Here is a 14,533-nt window from a genome sequence, read left to right on the forward strand (position 1 = left end):
TTTCGTTGCTGCTGATGTTGTTGCATGTTCTTGATTCTGTTTTTTTCAAAAGCCGCACGAAAAATAGGACACGCATTTGAAATGAAAAAAATGTTGAAAGCGACGCCTCTGCAAAACAGTCAATTAGCCAACACAATTCCTAAATTATAACTATTTAATTAAAAGCAACACCAGTTTCTACTAGAATATCGAGAACAAAATGTTGGCAGAGTATATCAAAGCGTCAGTTTACTGGAGTGTCATGGCCATACCCCATTCGCCTACCTGAAACCCGAGCGAGGGACTGACCTAAATCACACAAGCGGAACGAGCAAAGCATTGCTTCCGTTTTACTTTTATTTATTTTTAAATGAGATATAGTAGAGAAATCATGAATGATATTCAAAACCGTTTCTAGGTCGTTTTTATCTTTCAAAAGAACAGTTATGTCATCGGCGTACATAGCGAGTTTCTAAATACGAGGTGTTTGTTCTGCAAAACATATAATTATTTGGTAAGGCAAATCCTTTAATGTTGGAGTGACTTTGGATTTTAATTGCTGATATATCTAAAGCAAGTACAAAGGCCTATAGAGTTGGGTTGTTTTTCAGCACTGGTAACCGAAAGGGAGAAAACTGATCAGAATTTTAATCTGCCGTTTTGTTCTTAAAATATATCTATTCATAAAGCAGAAATACTGTATTAACCGATTTACAAAACAAAACAATCACTGGTTTACATAGTTCCTACAATATTAATATTTTAAGTGCAAGTGGAGTTACTTTGAATAGACAACCGATCGTAAACCTGTGCATCATGTGACGCCATTAACAAATTTGATTTGCAAAATGTATACAGAAAGAAAGTGTCACGGGTTGTGGCTCGGTTGTATAGACTGTGAATGCCGTGTTTTGCTAGTTAATCTGTTTTTTCCACTTTGACGCTCATGTGGTGTGTTCCGCTGATCGACGTTGGGTACCCGTAGTGTGGCACCACTCACATTTTTCAATGACAAACAATAAACGGCAACATTCAAGAAATGCATCTGCTTTATTGGATCAAATTAAAACAAAACACCAGCAAAGACACAATTCTTATAAACAACACAGAACGTGAGGTAAGTCGGCAAAGACACTCACAGTCTTGGTTTCCGTTTTTGGTCGCCATTTTTGCTAGCATTTTCACCACACATTTGGTTCATATTACATTGATTGAATGGTCGGGGTATTTTCTTTTTTGATGGTGATTGTACTATCTCTGTGTCATGTACTGGGTGCTTTGTGGCAGTTTCTCCTCTGGCCGGAGCCCCACTGGTCACCAGTAGCAAAGAACAACTCGGTTGCAAAGTGTTGTACACACGCGGGAAAAATAGCTACATCCTGTTTTGCTCTCATAACACAAACAATACGTTCTGCACAACATGAAGAAGGGTATTAGGTCTAGATATTAACAGCTATTGTGTTTTCAGCGTAGCAATAGGGCCCGATATTTAGACGAGACAAGTATAATGCCGACGAGTCGAAGACGAGTCGCATTATACTTGTTCGAGTCTAAATATCGGACCCTATTGCTACGATGAAAACACAATAGCGTTTATATAGCTATTCTGACATTAAACTCTGTTAAAATCATGTTTTTGTCAGCAACAAGTACCAGAATGGTCCATGTCGTTGATTGCAGACGACGGTTCCCTCTCCGCATGAAGGGCCACGGAAATAACCGAACATTGAAAAACCCACGGACATGTATTACGGAGAAAACTCGAGATAACCGGATGCTTAGCATTACGTCAATATGTTAGGAATCATATGACGTCATGGCGTATCATGCTTGCCTACGTAGATTGTATGTTCGAAAGTCTGACTTCTGTTGGGAATTCGCGTGGTGAAGACTGCGGTAAATCTGTAGATGATAAGAGAACAAGGATTGTCTCAGAAGAAACGACGAAATGTTTCAGACCGGTAACTTCATTTCAACATTGCACTATACAATGGACGTTCTATGTGACAGGAGAGTTTGGTGTCGTCTGCTAGAATCAGAGATAGGTCGCTTCAGATTGCAGCAGCTTCTGGAAATTTGCAAGGTTTGTTGCCTGTTAAAGAACTCGATTTTACACGTAATGTATGTCATGTACGGTAAGCAACAACAAAAACACACACAAAGCAAATGGCATCGTCTGTCGACTAGTCACATAAACAAACCTGGCGAGGTATGCGTGTACTTTATACACGTGGAAGAAACCGGAACCATGCGTCTTTGTTATTGCCGATATCGTTTGGATATCGGCAAAAATGGCCAACTTTCGTAGCGTTATGCTTTGATGATCGGAAAAGGGATGTGTGAGACCATCCAATCACAGCCCCCGAATTCCCCCACGTGTCCATCAGAATAGCTATATATATATATATCACTCAAAAAACTTCCCAAAATACATCATGTAATTAAAGTTGGTGTCTGACATGTTCCAAATATATTTTGTTTTCTTTTTGCTGAGTTAAAGTACTTATTGAAAACATAGCTTACAGTGCCCGTATTTAAAAAAAAAATTCTTGAAAAATATTGCTTTGAAAAACCGAAACCTTGCATTCAAAGCTCTGTTAGTGATATAATATGCATCAAAACACACACTTCGTGTAATGGAGACGTGAACGAGCTAATGGTTTGTGATTTTGGAGACTCTGCAAGTAACAATGACGGAAATGGATCAATTCAAAGTTATGTAGTTGGAAAACACAAGGATACGACACGCATTATTTGAATGTTACAGCTATTATTAAAACAAAAATTAAATGAGTGCTCCAAATGAAATGCCACCCCCCCAAATCCCCCCTCACACACACACACACACACACACACACACACACACACACACACACAGACCCCCTTACCAGGGATTTGCCTCTGGGTCTCATCTAAGCCCCTGGACCCCGGTCACAATTTAGACCCTCCCCTCGACACACACACACACACACACACACACATACACACACACACACACACACAGACACACACAGACACATACACACACATACACACACACACACATACACACACACACAGACACAGACACACACACACACACACACACACACACACACACACACACACACACACACACAGTATTGACTTAAAGTTTCAACGAGGGCTGAGGGGAAGTTTGTCTCGACACCGGGGCGGCAGTGTGGCGAGTTCAGTAAAAACAAATAATTATGTCTTCAACATTTTAACCAAGTAGTCTTGGTTCGGTCCGGACTATGGAATTGCATGACGGCTTTGTAGCTTAACATTTTGTTTATGAAATGTTTATTCAAGGTAAGCCGAATTTGTCACTTTTGAAATATGACTTTGAACTGCAAAAGTGATATTGTTATATGTCTTATTATTTCCTGAATCGAAAAATATACAGTGTTTGTTTGATTATGTGCCTCAAAATCTTAATAAAAAAAAAACACCGTTAAAGAGCAATGACATTTGTTTTGAAATACTGATTTACTTTACATTTTGTGGTCGTTCACTCTCCGCTCCCCGTCCGTCTCTGACTGCCTCGCTCGCTCTGTATCTGTGTCTGTGTCTGTGAGCTTGTCTGTGTCTTTTTCTGTCTGTATGTATGTCTGTCTGTCTGTCTGTCTGTCTGTCTGTCTGTATGTCTGTCTGTCTGACTGACTGACTCTATGTCTGTCTGTCAGTGTGTATGTGTGTATCTCTCTCTGTCTGTCTCTGTATCTTTGTCTCTGTCTCTCTTCCTCTCTCTCTCTCCCTCTCTCTCTCCCCTCTCTCTCTCTCCCTCTCTCTCTCTGCCTCTGTCTCTCCCTCTCTCTCTCCCCTCTCTCCCTCTCTCCCCTCTCTCTCTCTCTCTCTCTCTCTCTCTCTCTCTCTCTCTCTCTCTCTCTCTCTCTCTCTCTCTCTGAACTCACCCACAGAACGGTGTGAAAGTGTCGCAAAGAATAAACATCATTCTTGTTCACCCACCAACATCGTTGACACTGTGTATGGACAACTCGGTGACGACTTTACTGCTTGATGTTTTTAAACAGTTTACAAAACGTTTAAACATAACATTCTAGAAAAAGATCGAGACACCCAAAACATTTTCCAAAACAAAATAGGGCAACCAGCTAATTGGACTAAATGTAACAAGTCGCGTAAGGCGAAAATACAATATTTAGTCAAGTAGCTGCCATTTTTCAGCAAGACCGTATACTCGTAGCATCGTCAGTCCACCGCTCATGGAAGCCAAAGGCAGTGAAATTGACAAGAAGAGCGGGGTAGTAGTTGCGCTAAGAAGGATAGCACGCTTTTCTGTACCTCTCTTTGTTTTAACTTTCTGAGCGTGTTTTTAATCCAAACATATCATATGTATATGTTTTTGGAATCAGGAACCGACAAGGAATAAGATGAAAGTGTTTTTAAATTGATTTGGACAATTTAATTTTGATAATAATTTTTATATATTTAATTTTCAGAGCTTGTTTTTAATCCGAATATAACATATTTATATGTTTTTGGAATCAGCAAATGATGGAGAATAAGATAAACGTAAATTTGGATCGTTTTATAAATTTTTATTTTTTTTTTACAATTTTCAGATTTTTAATGACCAAAGTCATTAATTAATTTTTAAGCCACCAAGCTGAAATGCAATACCGAAGTCCGGGCTTTGTCGGAGATTACTTGACCAAAATTTCAACCAATTTGGTTGAAAAATGAGGGCGTGACAGTGCCGCCTCAACTTTCACGAAAAGCCGGATATGACGTCATCAAAGACATTTATAAAAAAAAATGAAAAAAACGTTGGGGGATTTCATACCCAGAAACTCTCACGTCAAATTTCATAAAGATTGGTCCAGTAGTTTAGTCTGAATCGCTCTACACACACACACACACACACACACACACACACACGCACAGACAGACAGACAGACACACATACACCACGACCCTCGTTTCGATTCCCCCTCGATGTTAAAATATTTAGTCAAAACTTGACTAAATATAAAAAGGAAACAACCAATCGACCACCCATACATGGATCTCAACGGTTTTAATGAAACGTTACTGAGAAAAAAACAAGTTTTGAAACATACCAAACGTTTTTTCGAAAATATAAACAGAACGATTTTTAAGGGTCTGAAAATTCTGGTGCATTTCCGATTAGTTCGCACTGCTCATTTCCCGGTCAATTATTTATGTTACGTCATTATCTATCAGTTGAAGTCAGACATTGAGTAGCCCCTGACGATGCTCCAACTCTTCATGTCCATGTCCTCTGTAATTTGAACGTCGGCCCAAGAGACAATGACGTCATCAGTGGTGACGCTGACACCGGTAGGCATCTTACGTTTACCCTGGAGCAGTGTCCGCCATTCTCCGGCAGGAGACAGAACCATGAGTCTCTTGGAGCCGCGGCTGGCCACATATAAGTTGCCTCCCTTGTCGACAACAGCCTGGTGAGGGGTCTCCATATCTGGATGGCTCATTGTCTCGGTTACCTTGAAGTGCAGAGAAAACGTGTCAAGCTTTACGTGTACACACACACACACACACACACACACACACACACACACACACACACACACACACACGCACACACACACACACACACACATACACACACACACACACACACACATACACAAACACATACACGCACATACACACACACACACACACACACACACACATACACACACACACACATACACACACACACACACACACACACACACACACACACACACACACACACACACACACACACACACACACACACACACCTGCCCAGTACTTGCGTTGATACGGTACAGTTCCTGGGTCGCCCAGTCAGATACAATGACGTCATTACCACCGGACAAACACATGTAGTCCGGCCTGCGGAACTGCGACACGAAGAAGCTCTCCACCACTCGTCCGTCACGCGTAATGACGTCAAGATAGTCGCGTGACGTCACCAGCAGCGTGTCGTTGTCTAGCCCTGCCGCCACGCCGTGATACTTCTTCTCCGTGCGGAATCGTGACGTGTATTCAATGACGTCACCCTGCAGACGTAACAGGTAAATGAACTGTTCCTGGGAGCAAGTGACGGCCACCATGCCGTCAGGGAGGAGGGCGATGTCCCACAGCTCTTTTGACAGTCTGACGTCAGACGTGACGCGTGCGACCCCTGATGACGTCACCGCCATGACCTTGACCTTCCTGTTAGCGTCGTCGACCAGGAGGAGGTGATTGCCATCCGGGGTGCTGGCGATGGCGATGTAGTCGGGTTCCTTGCGGTCGCTGTCTGCTCGCCCCCTTGTGCTGAAGACGTGCCCCGGTGTTGACGTCATGGGGTCGAAGGTCATCGCCCCTACATACAATACAGCCAATATAGTTCTCAAGTAAATACATAAAAATTATTATGCAAACAATATAAGATGTTTGATGGTTTGTTGACAGACCAGCTTTTTTGTCGGTCCGAGGGGGAGCATATCGTCTTTTGTTTCATATTTATTGACCAAGGCCGAAGGCCGCGGTCAATGAATATGAAACAAAAGTCGATATGCCCACCGAGGACCGACAAAAAAGCTGGTCTGGCAACAAACCATCAAACATCGTTTTTGTCGTCATTTTGGTGGTTCAACATTAAGTGAAAAATCAACACAGGGAGCCATGGTTTGAAACGCGAGTTCTGTTATTATAATGCATGTTCGGGGCCCCAGCACGTTGTTCAAAGCTGGCGTGCGAAAGCAACTTACTGTGTGTGATTTGAGATTATAATGTTGAGACAAGTATGTCAGGTTTGAGGATGCGAAGTTCTGTAGGTTCCGACTAAAGAGTGGTGTGTGAAACCAACAGTAAGCGCCTTTGAGACGATAGTGCCCACACGTTGCATTCGAGCGATGGGATTGTCGTATTTCAAACGAGGTGATTTGCTTGCACAGTCAGCGTTGACCATCTCACAACAGATCTGTTATGTGGATTATCGTTCGACGTTCGAGTCGGGGGCAAGGAATCGCAGGAAGCAAAGATGAGTCTTTTTCCATTGTCACCTTTCTTTCCGGTTGTTGGTGCATATAATATTGTGCGGACAAAATGATGCGACGGCGAGTGTTTTTTGCCTCCAAGATTTTGTGGTGTGGGTATTGTTTTGCTCGTGTCATACCCACACCAAAACCTGAAACACACCCCACCCCACCCTCCCCCTCCCTCACAATCAGTCCATGAACACAAACACTGACACACACAAATTAATGATCAAGTTACCCCCCCCCCCCCCCAACCCTTCACTTGCACACCTGCAACGCAGACGATCATATTATTGATTAAATATTCATATAGGTCAGTGTTGGTTTTTTGTTTCTTGTTTGTGTTATTGCAGAATCGGTTTTCTCTTATTGCTACACGTGTCTCTTCATTACATTTCACCATCGCCCTACCACCCTGCCCCTCTCGGTATTCCACCCCTCGGTTAATCGAATATTGAAGCTACGTTGAGTCAAAGGTCACAGAAGATTTGCATCGTGCAGCACTGCACGAATTGGGTCAAAGGACACAAACGATTTGCGTCGTGCCGCGAAGGAAAGAAAATCGCGATCTTGTTTCTCATTGCCTCTCTGTTTTTCATTAAACTTGTCATTCTGCTTGCTCGGCTTTGTCAGATGTCTTCATTTCTTGTTGCTATGTTCTTTGCTTTTTTATTATTATTTTTTTTATTTGCGCTTAGTTTATCGATACAACGTCTTGTGCACGGGTCAAAATGTGTGTGTCAGGGGTCAATTGGTTTGACTTAAACTTGACGTTCGTGTTTCTCCAAACAGAGATACACGCACTCCATGACTTTGTGAGAAGATAAAACATAAATCGATAGGTTTCATTTGTTTGCGATAAAGCATAAATGTATGACCTTTGATGAGGTAGTTTTGTTTTTGTGTTTACATTTGCCAGTTTGCCAGTTCGTATTTGGAACTTGGCGAAGCAGTGTCGTCTGTTTAGGTCTGGGGAAACGCCAATGAAAAGAGCCGAAGAATCCTCGAGCGTTTCTATTGGGTTTGCTTTTGATTATCCATGTAATAGGGCTTCCTGCAACTATGGTAACCGGGGATTTATTCCCCGGGGAACATGAGATTTATTTCCCAGGTGCTTGTGAATGAAAACTCGTGAAAATGATGACAACCAGTCTTGTTCTACAGGTTCGGCAAGAGGGCTAGAGCCGAGAATTCTGTCAAAGCTACACCTACCTTCATACATGGTATCTCATGAATGGAAATTATGACGTCACTCGACGCTCTGCTGAAAGTGACGTCATCAAAGTGTGTAAAAGGGCATGTCCATTTCGTTTAAATCTGCCGCGCAGTCAGGCAGATCTAACGTGGGAAAGATAGCGGCCTCACGGTTGGTAAACGTCAAGAAATCCTGTTTTGTTATGGTATTTGTCATGGGTAGCTGCAGTTGATATGCAATCAATCTAAAACTGCACAACGCAGCCTCTACGAATTACACAGGACGGTGACAAACATCCTATTTTGTATGTGTATCATTTTTATATTTACGAGAGTCGTGGTGTATGTGTGTCTGTGTGTAGAGCGATTCAGAGTAAACTACTGGACCGATCATTATGAAATTTAACATGAGAGTTCCTGGGCATGATATCACCAGACCTTTTTTTCTTTTGTTCGATTAATGTCTTTCATGACGTCATATGTAAACGTTGAGGCGGCACTGTCACACCCTCATTTTTTTTAATGAAATTGATTGAAATTTTGGCTAAGCAATCTTCTTTCTTTATTTGGTGTTTAACGTCGTTTTCAACGACGAAGGTTATATCGCGACGGGGAAAGGGGGGGGAGATGGGATAGAGCCACTTGTTAATTGTTTCTTGTTCACAAAAGCACTAATCAAAAATTTGCTCCAGAGGCTTGCAACGTAGTACAATATATTACCTTACTGGGAGAATGCAAGTTTCCAGTACAAAGGACTTAACATTTCTTACATACTGCTTGACTAAAATCTTTACAAACATTGACTATGTTCTATACAAGAAACACTTAACAAGGGTAAAAAGAGAAACAGAATCCGTTAGTCGCCTCTTACGACATGCTGGGGAGCATCGGGTAAATTCTTCCCCCTAACCCGCGGGGGGTAAAATCTTCGACGAAGGCCGTACCTCGGTATTGGCATTTCCGCTTTGAGGCTTAACAATTAAGTGATGACTTTGGTCATTAAAACTCTGAAAATTGTAATTCTAAAAACATACCAATATGTTCTATTCGGATTAAACACAAGCTCTGAAATTTAAAAATATACAAATTATGATTAAAATTAAAGTTTCGAATTCGATTTAAAAACAAATTCCTCTTATTTCTTGACGGTTCCTGATTTCAAAAACATTCAGAAAGTTAAAAAGAATAGTGATACAGAAAAGTGTGCTATCCTGCATGCTCAGCGCAACCACTCCCGCGCTATTCTGGCATGTCAATGTCACTGCCTTTTCCGCGAGCGGTGGACTGACTACGAGTATAAGGTCTTGGAGTAAAAATGCACTGCGTTCAGTTTCATTCTGTTAGTTCGACAGCTTGACTAAATGTAGTATTTTCGCCTTACTGCTTACGCGACTTGTTAAGATTTAGTTAAAGTTTTGACTAAATGTTTTACCACAGACGGGGGAATCGAGATGAGGGTGTGGTGTATGTGTGTGTGTGTGTGTGTGTGTGTGTGTGTGTGTGTGTGTGTGCGCGCGTGCGTGCGTGTGTGTGTGTGTGTGTGTCTGTGTGTGTGTGTCTGTGTGTGTGTGTGTGTGTGTGTGTGTGTGTGTGTGTGTGTGTGTGTGTGTGTGCGTTGGGCGGTTCAGAGAAAACTACTGGACCGATCTTCATGAAACTTTACATGAGAGTTCCTGGGTGTGATCCTCACACAATGTTTTAACTTTTTTCATAAATGTCTTTGATGACGTCATATCCGGCTTTTTGTGAAAGTTGAGGCGGCACTGTCACACCTTTATTTTTCAACCAAATTGATTGACATTTTGGATAAGCAATCTTCGACGAAGTCCGGACTATGGGATTGTATTTCAGCTTGGAAGCTTAACAATTAGTTAATTAGTTTGCTCATTAAAGTTGTCATTAAAATCGAATTTTCAGAAGAAGATAAAAAAAATGTCTGCATTGTATTTCTCATCTTCTCATAAATTCAAACATCAATAGATATGTCATTTTAACTCTAAAAAATATGCTCAGAATGAAAGAAAATAGGTTCAGTAAGTACTACGGACGCGTGCTTCGCGGAGGTGAGCGTGACCCGTCTCTGTCGTCGGTATGGTTAGCCGAGACTATCTGAATGTAGTATCGGCGATGACTGGTTTGTAGTATTGATCTTGACTAAATGTTTTTCTATCGCTTCACGCGACTTGTTTAATTGTGTAAACAGATCCTGAAAAGACGTTGAATGACACGATTTTCCGTTGACACTTTGTGAACATTGGTAACGCCACAGAGTCAAATTTGACATGTATGCAGGTGTGCATGCTTATTAAGGGATTTGATCACAATATGTGTGCAACGTTTCACAAACATGCTTCCACAGATATAGCCTCATGACCTTGAGAGAGAAATAAAAACACAAAAACCTACTACCCTTGGTCATCGTTTCATTCAAGATTTTATTTTCCTTGTTTCTGCGGCTGCGCAAAAAAATTATCATGCCAAAGTTATTTCGTACTCAGCAATATCGCGCTAGATTTGCTCACATGAACAACAGAGACGAACAAGGAGGGTGGTGTGAGCCACGGTGTGCATGGATGAGTGATTGCAGTATTGCCAAGCTGATTTTCTTGTGTTTGAACACACTGGGCTGTACAGCAACTTGTGGTCTAATGACCAGGTGTGTCTTTATGCGTGCATGTACGCTCTTTAACCAGTGGAATAGAGCACACTACATGGCTTGCTGTGTCGTACCAGCTTTACACGAGTTGCTTTATCTTAATATTGAACTGCGAGCCAAAGCGAGTTTTTAAATATTTGAAAAAGCAGCTCGTGTAAAGCTGGTACAACACAGCAAGCCATGTAGTATTCTGTTTTTAGAACACTCTTTGATTGCAATGTATGTTCCTTATATGGCCAAGCGCGTCATTTTTAATTTCCATATATGGTAAAAGGTGGTGTAAAGCTGTGGAAAACCCCAGGAAACCATTGTGTAAATATCTGAGCATGCGCTTTGAAGAGCTAAAACGTTGTGTAAATATCTGAGCATGCGCACTCGTGGTAAAAACTCGTCAAAATTCACTGTACGGTCTAATTTTAGCTGCGCACGAATCTTCAAATACTGTCAATGCTTGTTTTGGAAACAACAATGGCGCTCCAGGGAACAGGAGATTTTTCACCGGTTCGAAACAAAATCTCCAGTCTAGTATGCTAACATTGGACTAATGTCATACCACCTATATTTATCATCATGGATCTGGAAAAAAGGCCATATTGCTTAAAGTTCGTCCACTTACAACTAAAATGCACCTAAGAAACGAAACCTTGAACGATGTGACATACCTGTTGGCTGCAGAGTGTTTCTGCTTGTGAGTTCTACAAAAGATGATCTAGAAACCGCTGGGTTTTTTTAAATACAATTTCTTCTTTTATGCTTGATTGTGGAATGTTAACAATCTTTCTGTTTCAGATGACTTGGTTTAAACAAGGTTAATTTTGTATACAATTACACATGACACGATCATAACACGAGAAACAATAGGGACACAAACTCAATCTTTCTGTTTCAGATGACTTGGTTTAAACAAGGTTGTATACAATTACACACGACACGATCATAACATGAGAAACAATAGGGACACAAACTCAATATTTCTGTTTCAGATGACTTGGTTTAAACAAGGTTGTATACAATTACACATGACACGATCATAACACGAGAAACAATAGGGACACAAACTCAATCTTTCTGTTTCAGATGACTTGGTTTAAACAAGGTTGTATGGAATTACACATGAAACGATCATAACACGAGAAACAATAGGGACACACACTCAATCTTTCTGTTTCAGATGACTTGGTTTAAACAAGGTTGTATACAATTACACACGACACGATCATAACACGAGAAACAATAGGGACACAAACTCAATCTTTCTGTTTCAGATGACTTGGTTTAAACAAGGTTGTATACAATTACACACGACACGATCATAACATGAGAAACAATAGGGACACAAACTCAATCTTTCTGTTTCAGATGACTTGGTTTAAACAAGGTTGTATACAATTACACACGACACGATCATAACATGAGAAAGTTACTATAGGGACACCAACTTAATCTTTCTGTTTCAAATGACTTGGTTTAAACAAGGTTAATTTTGTATACAATTACACATGACACGATCATAACACGAGAAACAATAGGGACACAAACTCAATCTTTCTGTTTCAGATGACTTGGTTTAAACAAGGTTGTATGCAATTACACACGACACGATCATAACATGAGAAACAATAGGGACACAAACTCAATCTTTCTGTTTCAGATGACTTGGTTTAAACAAGGTTGTATGCAATTACACACGACACGATCATAACATGAGAAACAATAGGGACACACACTCAATCTTTCTGTTTCAGATGACTTGGTTTAAACAAGGTTGTATACAATTACACACGACACGATCATAACATGAGAAACAATAGGGACACAAACTCAATCTTTCTGTTTCAGATGACTTGGTTTAAACAAGGTTGTATGCAATTACACATGACACGATCATAACATGAGAAACAATAGGGACACAAACTAAAGCGAACGCTTATATTACGTGCCCTACGTTGTTGGAGAATCACACAGGTATGTTGTCGGACATAACATAACTAATATACTAAGGCAAAAAAAAAAAATAGGTCTGTTTACGGTAACCCGACCGACCCTAGTTTTTTCACGCGACCCTAGACTTTTTTTTGGCATTTGGGAAAAAAAAAATCTCGGTTTTTTTGGCAAAATAACGTAAAAATATGGTTTTTGGGAAAAAAAAAAAAAAAAAAAATCCCGACCTACCGACCCTATTTTTTTGGCCTATGTTACCGTAAACAGACTTTTTTTTTTTTTGGCCTAATATCACTAATATACTTCAGAAATATCTGGTTCTAAATCAGAGTCCAAGCAAACCAAGCAAGGAATAAATTATGACAAAACTAGCACATCCAATAGGGGTGGAGGAGGAAGAAAGAACGATAGAGACATGGAAACAGAAAAAAAGTGGCTAACGCATACAGGAGAGAAGTTACATAGTAGGTAAGATTTCTTCACGCGAACACAAAGATTAAAGACAACGTATTTTCAACTCACCAGCAGACACACTCTGAGCTGACCGAATGGCCGATGCATCCAGCAAGGCTGCCAGTTGTAACACAACAAGCACAGCACTCGTCATCAACATCGTGTTTCCTTTGACAACCAACAGCATCCGAGTTTGATCACTGGCCTTGACTTTTTATTTTTTTATTTTTAATAACTATTTACTGTATTGTCTTTTGTGTGTGTCACAACAGAAGCAACATTCAGGTTGAGGAACTTGTCAGTGTACCGTCGAATTCGAACCAGCCTTTCAAGGTTTAGTGAGTAGATTACTGCTATTGGTTTTATAGTGAGCCCAGATACATTCATGTGGTCAGTCTGTGGTCAGTCAAACCGGACTCACCCTACTTCTGCCCGCAAGTTAACAATTCTGCTGTGAACTGTCAACGGCGAAGCTGACGTGACGTAACGCGAAGCAGCGCTGTAACCGTACGTGGGCCTAGGCTAGTTAGGCCTAAAAAAAATAGGTATGGTTACGGTAACCCGACCTACCCTATTTTTAGGGGCTGACCCTATAACTTTTTTTTACATTTGTCAAAAAAACAACAACAAAAAACCGAGTGCAGAAAACGCAATGAAAGCGAAAGCGCTCGAGTCGTACACTTATTTCCCTGTCAAGTAGGTTTAATTTGTACACATTAGAAAAAAATAAAAAAAAAGTGATTGCCTACCTTCCTACCCTATTTTTTTTTGGCTATGTTACCTTAACCACACCTATCTTTTTTGTTGGCCTTATCAAGACTTTCAACGTTGGCGCGGTGACACGTTTAGCCGCTCCGAATCCGACAACGCATGTTGCAATAACTGATGGTCAATGGAGTATAATTATATAAGTATAAGTCTAAACCACGTAATTGCAGGAAAGTGGACAATCATCGTCATTTAAAGGTCGGTTATCCCGCTTTTACTGCAGTGTCTAGTGGCCTCCCTTTAGCAGTGGAGCGCCATCGCTGTGCAATGGTACCCCTCTTGTGAGACCCAAGAATTAACACAAAAATCATGCGTTAACAAGGAGGAAGGATGTCACGTTTCAATATATCACTCAAGGTGATTATGAACCGGTTAATTACTACTAATTAACTAACCACACCACGATCCACTCTCGCAGGCATACAATTAAATAGAGTCAACAAAAGTATAAGTTTCAGACGCCTGTTTATGTATAAACTCTCCACCTCCCTCGAGCCTTCACTCAAAATATGTTCCTTTTACGTTCTCAACACGTAAAAAA

At 40.9% G+C, this 14,533-nt stretch overlaps 1 protein-coding gene across 1 annotated transcript; it reads right to left on the bottom strand.

Moving 5' to 3' along the window:
* Nucleotides 1–4,817: 4,817 nt before the first annotated feature.
* LOC138950138 (uncharacterized) lies at nt 4,818–13,736 on the bottom strand. The gene is made up of 3 exons (XM_070321889.1): nt 13,294–13,736; nt 5,754–6,322; nt 4,818–5,468 (listed from the first exon to the last, which is right to left on the bottom strand). The coding sequence occupies exons 1-3, from the start codon at nt 13,409–13,411 to the stop codon at nt 5,184–5,186; spliced, it is 972 nt and encodes a 323-aa protein (XP_070177990.1). The 5' UTR covers nt 13,412–13,736; the 3' UTR covers nt 4,818–5,183.
* Between the last annotated feature and the right edge of the window lie 797 nt (nt 13,737–14,533).

This window comes from Littorina saxatilis, linkage group LG16 (genome assembly GCF_037325665.1).
Source record: "Littorina saxatilis isolate snail1 linkage group LG16, US_GU_Lsax_2.0, whole genome shotgun sequence".
Taxonomy (NCBI): domain Eukaryota; kingdom Metazoa; phylum Mollusca; class Gastropoda; order Littorinimorpha; family Littorinidae; genus Littorina; species Littorina saxatilis.

What these genes read in the sequence shown, in the direction of transcription:
- LOC138950138 (XM_070321889.1), bottom strand. Translation starts at nt 13,411, where the DNA reads ATGCTGTTGGTTGTCAAAGGAAACACGATGTTGATGACGAGTGCTGTG. An exon ending in AGCTCAGAGTGTGTCTGCTG is followed by an intron (nt 6,323 to 13,293) that starts GTGAGTTGAAAA and finishes TATTGTATGTAG; the next exon opens with GGGCGATGACCTTCGACCCC. An exon ending in TCAACGCAAGTACTGGGCAG is followed by an intron (nt 5,469 to 5,753) that starts GTGTGTGTGTGT and finishes CTGCACTTCAAG; the next exon opens with GTAACCGAGACAATGAGCCA.